The sequence below is a fragment of the Panicum hallii genome, chromosome 1 (genome assembly GCF_002211085.1).
Source record: "Panicum hallii strain FIL2 chromosome 1, PHallii_v3.1, whole genome shotgun sequence".
NCBI classification, from domain to species: Eukaryota; Viridiplantae; Streptophyta; class Magnoliopsida; order Poales; family Poaceae; genus Panicum; species Panicum hallii.
This window is the reverse complement of record NC_038042.1, coordinates 15,367,342-15,378,169: the sequence shown is the minus strand read 5'-3', so window position 1 is coordinate 15,378,169 and position 10,828 is coordinate 15,367,342. Positions and strand designations below refer to the sequence as shown.

The window sequence follows — 10,828 nt, the reverse complement described above, 5'->3', positions numbered from 1 at the left end:
AATTTAAGAAATACTTATGTTGAGAAAGTAGAAAAATAGAAGAAGTTTACAGAATTTCATGTGCTCCTGCAATTTATAATATTATCACGCGAGAAATGTGCCATTAAACTTGCATAAGAATTTTTTAAAAGGGTAAATATAGAGATTATGCAATCTCTGTATGCTTGTAAAATTTAAACTTGATCAAATAAAAAATGTACATACAAATTGGAGCGGGTCACGTAAAGGTGACACAATTCAACCCACAACTATCCACATGTTGTTTTATTTTATCTTAGCATAAGTTTTAATTCGGTTTTAAATTTAACATACAAATAGATGGTTGCATATGATATATTGGTTTGATTTGAGTTTATCCATCAAAATAGAATTTTTAGAACTAAAGTAGAGGCAAGATAATAGTTATAGTTAAGATAAATCTATTGGTGCAGCTCCATCCATTTTCGACTTTATAGGATTCAGTATTGTAGCCGCAAAGAATCGATTCAAAAATTAAGAAGAAAACAAATTGGAAGCTTGTAGAATTACCTTCTTAATCCATCAGTTTTTGTTTTTTCTAATACTAGCAAGCATCGATTTGAAAGATTTGTTTATGGCTAGTACTTTCCAACGGCCACAAGACCAGAGCGGTCCCGGACTCCCGGCGCCAGCAGATGCTTCCGTGGATCGCGCCTCGGCCCCATCCGTGCTTGCACCTCCTTTCTCGTGTAGTCAAAAACTCAGAACAACCTTTTCACCCCTCCGCCTGCCTCCCCCCACTGTTCCCTCCCCCTCCCGCATTCCAAACCCTAACCCCCAAATCCCCCGCCCTCCTCCCATGGCCGCCGCCGCCGCCGACGCCGACGCCGACGCCGCCGAGGTGGAGCGGCTCTACGAGCTCGGCGAGCGCCTCTCCTCCGCCAAGGACAAGTCCGAGGTGCCTCCCCCGCTCTCATTTGCCTAGGGGTTCCTCGCTTCAGGGGTTCCGGCTCGGCCTAGGGTTTTTGAATTGACATAAGATGGGGTTTTCGAAATTGCAGCACGCCGCGGACTACGAAGCTATCATCGCGGCGGTGAAGGGGCAGAGCGTCAAGGCGAAGCAGCTCGCGGCACAGCTCATCCCCAGGTTCTTCCGGAGCTTCCCTGCACTCGCCACGCGAGCCATGTCGGCCATGTTTGACCTCGTCGAGATGGAGGAGCTCGCGGTATGCGCTCTCATCTCTAGTTACTCTACGGCCTGTACGCAAAGGGCCTACACCTTGTAACAAAAGCAGTATGGATAAGTAAGTTAATCTGTGTAATTGCCAGTTGAGAGCGAACCCACTAGCAGTTTATGTTTATGCTGGTCTGCTGTTCTGAGCGATCTAGAAAAGCTGGTTCCAGGTGTTTAGGCAACTTCATTTGGACAACTGAATTTCTAAAAGGGACCAGGATTCAGTAACTTTCCTCTGTAAAGGCACAATGTAACTTTCGCCTACATATCCACCCTCCAACTATGATCCAAGGGCTGCTAGCGGCTGCAAGCAATCCAAGCACCGGATTTGGATTTTTCACACGCAAGCAGACAACACGGAAGCACTCCAGGAGCCACGCGCCGTGCCATCCTCCCGCGCTGGTGCTCTGCCCTGAAGGTGAAGAACACCCACGCCAGCTCCCCAAATCAAAATGGACTAGCACGCGGAAAGCGAGCTGCATCGGCCACGCGGAACGCGAGCTGCGAAGAGGAGAGGGAGGTCTGCACCACGCCGCCATGGAAGGGAAGAAGGTCCGCGCCGCGCGGCTCTTGCGCTGCCGGCGCCAAATGACACATTGACACAAGGCCATTTGAGACGACACCACGCCGAAGCCCGTGCCGTCACTAGGCTCCAGGCTGCTGCCGCTTTTCGAGGTCAGGTCATTGCGCTCGCTCATTCTGGACGGCGCTGCTCTTGTTGCCCATTCACTCCGGGCGTTCGGGTTAGCCCGAACTTTCGGGTCGGGTTATTCGGGCTTTTGAAAGTTCGGGCTTTCAGAACCTAAGCCCGAAATGGACCTGCACAGACTACTACCCGAAAATTCGGGTACCCGAAAACTTCGGGTTCGGGTTCGGGTAGCCCGTACTACCCGAACTACTCAAATATGAACCAAAATTACAGCATCATTTGAACAGCAAATCTGAACAAAAACGTCAACATTATGGGTAGTTTGGACATGAACTTAACAGAATATCACACTCACAGAATGTGGGCTGGGCCGTGGAGCGGTGGAGTCGCGACTCGCGAGATGTGACGGAAAGAAAAAAAACTATGGGCTAAACGGGTAGTTCGGGTACCGCGACCCTAAACCCAAAAAGCCCGAAATTAGTTCGGGTTTGACAATTGCAACCCGAGAAACATGTTCGGGTATCGGGTAATGGGCTGAATGGGTTCGGGCTCGGGTTTTTCGGGTTTTGGTCTTCGGGCTCGGGTTTTATGCCCGGAGCGATTGCCCATCACGCGCCGTGTGCTGCACGCGCCATGCAGTGGAACGGGGTGCTGCCACGGCTCATGGCGTACATCATCCGTGAGCGATTCCTCTCCCTACTGCAGTGCTGCCCATCGCCATCCCGCGGGCCACGGTTACTCCTCACCAGAACTAGGCCACTAAGGTCGCACGGCGCCATGGAGATGGTGTAGTGTGTCGAGTCCGGCATGGAGTCGACGGCGTGTCTGGCAACCTTGCTAGAACGAAGCGGCGTCCCCTGTCTAATCCAGCACCATGATGTAAAAATCGAGCTTCCCGATCAGCACCTTCCCACTCCAAATCAATCACTGTGGGCTCAAATTGATGTTGCTCGGCACCCTCTATCAACTCGAATTGTTGCTGGAACTGAACAAGATCCAATCTCCACCAAAATGATGGAGGCTGTTGACTTGTTGAGAAGAAGGTAGAAATTCATGTAGCTTCCATGCCAGCGGCATGCGGAGGCAAGGAACTCTACCTAGGCGCACATACGGGCAAGGCGATGGTGCCTTCTGATTTGGGGAGCTGGCGTGGATGATCTTCACCTCCGGGGCAGAGCACCAGAGCGGGAGGACGGCGCGGCTCCTGGAGCGCTCCCGTGTTGTCTGCTTGCGTGTGAAAAATCCAAGTCCGGTGCTTAGATTGCTTGCAGCCGCTAGCAGCCCTTGGATCAGAGTTGGAGGGTGGATATGTAGGCGAAAGTTACATCGTGCCTTTACAGAGGAAAGTTTACTGAATCCTGATCCTTCTAAAAGGTCTAAAATTTTCTGCATCCTTAACTTATTTTAACATTTAACATACATCGGTTGTTTTTCTTTTCTGTGTACAGAGAGTACAATCTGTCATTTGAAACTGTCTCACCCTTCCCCAAACTGATTCTTAACCAGCAAAGCTGAATATCCTACTATTGTATTTTTGTACGTAAATAAAATCACAAGGTGTCATTTATAAGATATTGTCTTTTGTCTTACTACAAGATAGTAAAATTTAGATTAAACAACACATGAAACAAAAAAAAAGCCTTATGAGTTATTAGAGAGTACCTTTTTGAGTTATATGTGAATACTGGAAATTGGACTGTGCAATTTAGTGGTGACATCACATGGAACGGACCAACCATGAATGAGTCATCATGCAAGTTTACCAAGCATCCAATTTAGTTCACCTGTTTCACCGCGATCATACGAGGCCTAACGCTTCAATGCTGCATAAACATTTGCAATCTGTCCTGTTGTCCTTGCGATATATCAGTTATTTGTTTAGTGTTTGTCCTTGATTACTAAACATGATGTTTACTCAAGAGTTTAACTAGTTATTGTGGAATATTTTATTTGGCAATCTGAAATAATTGTACAAATAGTTATGCTCTTCTTTTATTTTGTTAGTGTTTATTGCATTTGTTAAAAGAGAAGCATTTGCATGCTTTAACATGTTTCTTCGATGCTGTATATTCCTACAGATCAGAATACAAGCTATTCGGGGGTTTCCACTTCTAGGCAAAGATACTGAATTTGTGTCAAAAATTGCTGATATTCTAGGACAACTCCTTACTAGCGGTATGTTCTTCCTATATTTACTTGACTGCAACGGTAATTATGTAGCACATTTCTGATTTTTTGCCTATATTTTAGAGGAAAATGTGGAGCGTGATGCGGTTCATAAAGCCCTCATGTCCCTTATACGACAAGATGTTAAAAGTAAGCTTCCAATGCTCATTATTGGTATTGAGAATTATATAATTTAAATTACTAGCAGGTGTTGTGAATCTATGTGAATTTTCATCTGTGATTAGGGCATCGAGGTAGTCTTATGATTATGCTAAGCATTATGTAAGGGATGTTCAATTACAACACTATTATCTCTTTGTTGATTATTAGGGCTTGTTTGGCATGGCTCCAGCTCTGAGATCCATGCTGGAGCTGAAGTATGTAAAATAGATTAAATATTTTATATTTTTATTTTAAATCTAAAAAAAAAGTATAATGACTCAGCAAAAGACCTCTGATTTATTTACAACTCTAGCTCTAAGAATTCTGGAGCTGGGTATGAGCAGCTCCAAGAACTCCATGAATTTTATGGAGTTGGAGCCATGCCAAACACACCCTTAATAAAGGATATATACTGTTCCAGATTCATCAAAAGTGGCAATTAATTAGGTACTCTGTCTTGCATTTAAGAAACTAATTCAATCAACTAATGCTGTTTATTTTTATTAAGGTACTAGTTCTATACCCATTGTCAACCTGTCAGACATTTCTTTTGCGTAATGTTTGTTCATTTAATGGCATTATCTAGAGTCATGTGTGGGTAACACAGAAGAAAACTGGTTCGCAGCCATTTTCTGCATTCTTAATTTCAGATGTTCTCTTGTTATGTGACCACTGTTTGGATCTATAGAGTTTGGACCTTCTATGCACGTGCACTATGTTCAATAATGAGCACAACTGCACAACCATGCTCTGTCTTGCTAAATCACTTATGCACAATTTCTTCTGTTGGGATATAGCAATGTCTTTTCATATAGGTGGCGTATAAGGAACTTATCAATATCTTTGAGTTGTAATATCTGCATTTGTCTTGCCAATCCATCACACACTCTCCTAGTTAATAATTGAACTGCAAATGCATTTTGAATATTTATGGATGTTTCTTCATTTGTTTGGGAAAATCAATGAATTGCATGCTATGCTTGTAATATCTTAATTTTCTTTTTCAGTTCATTGTTTTAGATGTTCATTGGTTCCTTCTCTTTATTTGTACCCTCTATTGGCCAGATTCCTTGCAGCCTTTATTTAAGCATGTGGAGTCAGGATCAGAGATTCGTGAGAAGATTATTTGTTTTCTAAGAGACAAGGTACATAACTGTATGTTTAATTACAGGTTTTGTCGGTGATCAATTGTTGTGTGCTAGAGCAAGAATTCATGTGATTTCTTTTTTCAGGTCTTTCCTCTTAAAGCAGAGCTACTGAAACCCCAGGCAGAAATGGAGAGATTTATAACTGATTTAATAAAGAAAGTATGTTCAGTTGCTTTGAGTTTTGGCCATCTGATGGATTTACATCTTTAAAGTTTCTATTTGTATTCTTATGTGTTACAATACCATTATCCAGAGTGTACAAGATGTAACTGGGTCAGAATTTGAATTATTCATGGGTTTCCTGCGAAGCTTGAGCATATTTGGGGATTCTGCTCCTAGAGAGTCCTTTCAAGAACTAATCGAAATTATTCAAGCACAAGCTGATCTTGATTCACAATTCAATGTAAGTATGCTATCTGAACAGAATTGGAACTAAATTTACTGTATGTTGATATGCAAATAGCAGATCGATTCTATAGAAGTCACACTAGAAATTTATGAAAGAACAGTTAATCCTACGACAGGATGTGTGCAATGGCTTGGTGTGTACTTGTGGGGTGCGCATGGCCCTCTCTGGTGTCCACTATCCTCTGCCCCTGTGGATATCTAATGTCACCTGAGCTTCTTAATATTGAACTTCAACCATGTGAACTTGAGCTATGCTTGAGGAAATTTTAAAAGCCTCAATCATTGCACTGGAGGTACTGATTGTACAATAATAACTTGCATCCAGCTAGATGGCGGTTTTGCAAAAAGTGGCCAACTAGATACCTCGAGATTGTGCTTGAGGGAGGATGGAGGCCACAAAAGTGAATTATTGGGAGAATATGGAGGAAATCACTTATATCAAGGGGTCAGTGGTCACCAAATTGAGTCAAAGAAAAAAACACAATTGCTGCTCTCTGCAATTTTGAGAAAAAAACACAATTGGAGATAATCATCCTAGAGTTATTTATCAACCAAGTTGAGGATTTACCAGCCGACTGTGATGTTTGACTGTGATATAGCTCTCAGAACTTGCCGTGTTTAGCCTTTTGCTTGTCAGCTATCTGCTGCAACTTTGCAATACTGGCTGTGTGCATCCTATGATGCAGCATTTAGAACATGGTTCCATGGTTTAAAAATTAAGCTTTATTTCCTGTTCTTTACTTGAGATAAATTGTGTTTTTCTCAGCATTCTTATCCATCCTTCCAGGTTTCTGACATTGACCACATTGAGAGGTGGAGTTCATGCATGTATATGGCTCTTCCAATCTTCATGGTATCACAGAATTTAGTAAAAACAGTGATTTAAGTGTTTTTGTTGGTGAATATCTTATCCTAAATTTGATTACATGATCTGCAGAGAGGTGCATCAAGCAGCAAGTTCCTCAATTACTTTGTTAAGCAAATTGTTCCAGCTTTTGAGAAGGTAAGCTTCTCCACTTGTACTTTGCCCTTTCTAATTCATAGGGAGAAGTACATGCATTTCCTTGAAACGGCGTGACGACAGGGTGGGGCATTGCATGCATATCTTTGTTGACTTCGTATTTTCATGCTGAACAAAGAATGCTTTAATGTCTTTCTTTCATGTTTGGTCTAGCTACATAATCATTATGAAATCTCTAGTTTCTATTACCCATCACAGTTCCTATTTACTATATTTTGTTGTCTAATTCCACTTTGTCCAGTCAGTTTCCTGGATCTATCAGTTGGATCATTTTTTATGAAGTGAAAATACTGTTGCTTATATTTTTTTATGCACATTCAACATTAAATTGCTTACCCTCTAACAAAAACTAACATGGATAAGTTTGAAGCATTTGAGCATTAAGTTTTTATTTTGTCATGCTATGCTTATTTTAGATTCCTGAAGAAAAGAAACTGGATTTGCTCAAGACTATCGCTGCAAGTTCACCATATGCTGCAGCACAGGATTCACGTCAGCTGCTTCCATCTGTCGTTCAATTGCTCAAGGTCATTACACTATTTTAATTCTGATATGCTTCTGAACCCCATTTTTCCCCTAGAGTTTTATTTTGCATTGGAAGATGTGATATAATGATTTCTTTTCAGCATTTGTTATTATTTTTGCCTACTTTTGATCATTCTGTTTACTGTTTGTGTTGTTACAGAAGTACATGCCTGGGAAGAAGGTGGAAGATATCAACCACAATTATGTTGAGTGCTTGCTCTACACTTTTCACCATTTGGCTCACAAGGTTAGTTTTGCTCATCAATTATAAATCATATCATTTCTTCATGGATGCCCTCTCCAATGTGCTGATCAAGTCTTGATTTCAGACTCCAAACACAACAAACAGTCTCTGCGGTTACAAGATTGTTACTGGGCAGCCATCAGACAGGCTTGGAGAGGATTTTTCAGAGCACTACAAAGATTTCAGAGAGAGGTAGCTTACAATTTTCCACCTTACACATGATTCCATTGTAGCAGGATCTGGTTAATTTGTATGGTTTATTTTGTTTAGTGTTGATTCCTTTAAAGCACTAGTTGAGCAAGCAAGTCTAGTTATTAGTTTTAGCCACTTGCTTCACAATTTTACACCAACATTCTATTCATGCTGCCTGCCTCCTTTTTTCTTGTAACATATTCAATCCTTTTCAGCTTCATCTCTCATTAACAGTAGTGCTTAGTTCTCTGTTATTAAACTTTAAGCACATCCTTCCAAAATGGAACTCCCTGTCCCACCAGATGGGGTCCTCACTGTGGTTAAGTGTTAAACCTACAGAAATGCATCTATGAGGGTTTGCAGTTCTCAGAGGAGATCCTAACATGCAACAAAACATCTCACACACGACATTGATGGTAACAACACAACCTGCTTTTGTCCACAAAAACAAAAACTGTGCTTGGTATTCTGGGGCCTGCATTTAGTTGCGATACCTTCCGTTGAGACACGTTGAGGGAGTAAACCATAGGCCTGTGGCTATGATCCTAAGGGTGGTATCAATCATGTTGGAGTTGCATGTCCCTGTGGACATGAATAGAAGAAAGTAGACAAGCACTTGGCCACTTCAGATCTTATAAAAATTGAAAATTTGAGGATAGTAGATAAATGTGAGACCAGTTAAATGACTACATTGTTGGTCAAATTTCTTACTATGAGCATTGTATGGAGCACACAAAAGCTGCTGATTGTAGACTTTGCATGTGCTAATATGAAACAAAGCAATTTTGTGAGAAACACTGATTGAAGATTTCATGCATTTTTCTACTGAAAAGTCTCTATTCAACCTGAAAACTTTTCATTCTATGGAGTATTTTTCCTCCCTACTGTTTGCGAGTTTCTTATTGCTCGAAATGTGCAGGTTAACTGGAACAGAAGAGACAGTACGAGCAGCCTCAAAGAGACTAACTCAGGGAATGGCAGACTTCAACAAGGCAATAACATCAGCAAAAACCGAAGAGGAAAAAACTAAAATTGTGAGTTTTGTGATTTTAGTAGACTCAATAATATCATGGGTCAGCAATCATTCTTTAACAACCATGTGCTAACACTCCTGCCAAACTGATTGCGATTTGAATGCTTTTTTTTGCAGAAAAGCGATCAACATACTGCCACAAGGACAATGCGCTCATATAACAATATATTGGCAATGACACATGTGAGTTCCTTATTTTCCATAAGTATAAACTTTGATAGGGTTAAATTCCTGTTTGAGCCTCTTAATTCTGTTCAATATTTTTGGAGTAGCTGTGGGTCAGCACTCAAGCTTGTTTCTATGATTAGATACTCCTGTGATGACTAGCTTCTGGGTGTTACCAGTTTTTAGTAGGCAGTGGCAAATACAAGATGGCGGCAGTGAATTATGGACTATGGAGATAAAAAATAATAATAAAAAAATCATTTTAGTTTGCTGCTCAGCAAAAGGAAATTTCATTCATAGGATAAAAGAAGCCGATAGTACCAGATTTAAACAGAAACCACTATACTAAGCCCTTTCGCTGTACACAATTAAATATGCTTATATCCATCGACAATGAAAGAAAAGAAACCACATCAATCAAATATTATTTTACCTGTATTTTTTCTCTATATCCAATGGACATAAAAATCCAATTCCTGTAATAGTGTGACATCGAAGCTCTAACTATCAGATTCAGGTGTAATAGACCCAATTTGTAGCAGTATTTGAAGTCATCAGTCTAGATATTTAAACCTTTGTATTAAGGGCTGTTATACTTGATCCCTATCCCTAAAAGACTGAACTACATTCTTCTGGTTTGCATTGACGATAGCTTGAAATTTGTCTTGTATCTGTCAGAAGTAATTATTTTGCTCCATCATGTATTCGGAGGCTTATGTTTTCTAACTATGAGTTATCAATGATGTTTCTTTCAGCCATTGCATATGAAATCTCCTTCATTTATCAGTGATAAGAAAATCACTCTGTCATGGATGGAGCAGCCCAAGAAACCAGCAGCCACAACAGCAGGGTTAGATGCGCCTGCTATCCAATATTTCAATTTTTCCTATTAGATCCTATATTTTCTTCCTATTAATTTCTGGTTTGTGAATCATTCAGACTGAAGAGGTCCCAACCTGCTACAAATGGGAATGGCCCTGCAAGCAAGAAGGGGCGAGGAGGAATGCAGAATCAGCTTGTGAACAGAGCTTTTGAAGGATTGTCTTATGGTGGTAGAGGCAGTGGAAGAGGTCGGGGCAGGGGAGGCCGAGGAAGAGGAAGAGGATGGGGTGGCTACCGCTAAGATCAGAGGAAGTTATTCAACCTGACATAGAAGGATGAGCTTTCTGCTTCCGCTTGAGAGTAAGCGCAGAGATCGGTGTTTATTTGTCGTGTGCTTCACTGGCGCTGGCTCTTCTGTATGCAACAAGGTGCGATCTTCTAGGCATGCAACTGCAAAATGCGTACAGAAAGTGTAAAAGAGGATGTCTGAGAATGTGAACAAAATATGTGCAGCGTTGCTGTTCATTTACCATCATAGGTGTTCTTCGCCACTCTGGCCGTTTCGCCCTTTTTTTTGGCGTTTTAAGAACTGAACAGTTACAAATTGTTGTTAGATTATTTATTTGATTTTACCAGTGTCTGAAGAGATCACCTAGTTTTATGTTGATGAGCTTGTTTGTTTCGTTTTTTGTTCTATTGTATTTTTTTTCCATCTGGCGCCAAGGTGTTCGGGAAAACATGTAGGCAAGAATGATTTGTAGCTGTAAGCGGGAAGCTGAACATTCCACTCGACCTCTCTGTTCAAGCTAATCGAGATCGCCCGGTGAGGACATCAGGTAAATTGAACTCGAAGAAGCAGCATCTTCCTCTGAGCGCCGTCGACAACCAAACCTTGCCCAACGTCCTGCCTCCCTTGTGGATTGAGCCGCTGCTCGCAGCTCTATTCAGGCCACCGGGCATTCTTACCTCCTGCCACGCCGCCAGTAAACTCCGCACGTAATCTTAAATTAGGTCTTAAAGTTCGATGATAGGGCTAAAGCATTTTTGCAGTGCTATCTTGAAGGTGTTGTATCTGTCTCGGTGCTGCGTCGTCGTATTTTA

General features: G+C 41.5%; 1 protein-coding gene across 1 annotated transcript; it reads left to right on the top strand.

Moving 5' to 3' along the window:
- The first annotated feature begins 745 nt into the window (after positions 1-745).
- On the top strand, positions 746-10,394 carry LOC112900809 (apoptosis inhibitor 5-like protein API5). The gene is made up of 16 exons (XM_025969607.1): positions 746-916; positions 1,020-1,184; positions 3,920-4,016; positions 4,092-4,157; positions 5,235-5,314; positions 5,402-5,476; positions 5,571-5,720; positions 6,513-6,578; positions 6,663-6,728; positions 7,163-7,273; positions 7,432-7,518; positions 7,601-7,707; positions 8,627-8,741; positions 8,858-8,923; positions 9,661-9,755; positions 9,845-10,394. Exons 1-16 carry the CDS (start codon positions 818-820, stop codon positions 10,026-10,028), a joined length of 1,629 nt encoding a protein of 542 aa, XP_025825392.1. The 5' UTR covers positions 746-817; the 3' UTR covers positions 10,029-10,394.
- Positions 10,395-10,828: the final 434 nt, after the last annotated feature.

What these genes read in the sequence shown, in the direction of transcription:
- LOC112900809 (XM_025969607.1), top strand. Translation starts at nt 818, where the DNA reads ATGGCCGCCGCCGCCGCCGACGCCGACGCCGACGCCGCCGAGGTGGAG. An exon ending in TTCACCATTTGGCTCACAAG is followed by an intron (nt 7,519 to 7,600) that starts GTTAGTTTTGCT and finishes TCTTGATTTCAG; the next exon opens with ACTCCAAACACAACAAACAG. An exon ending in TACAAAGATTTCAGAGAGAG is followed by an intron (nt 7,708 to 8,626) that starts GTAGCTTACAAT and finishes CGAAATGTGCAG; the next exon opens with GTTAACTGGAACAGAAGAGA.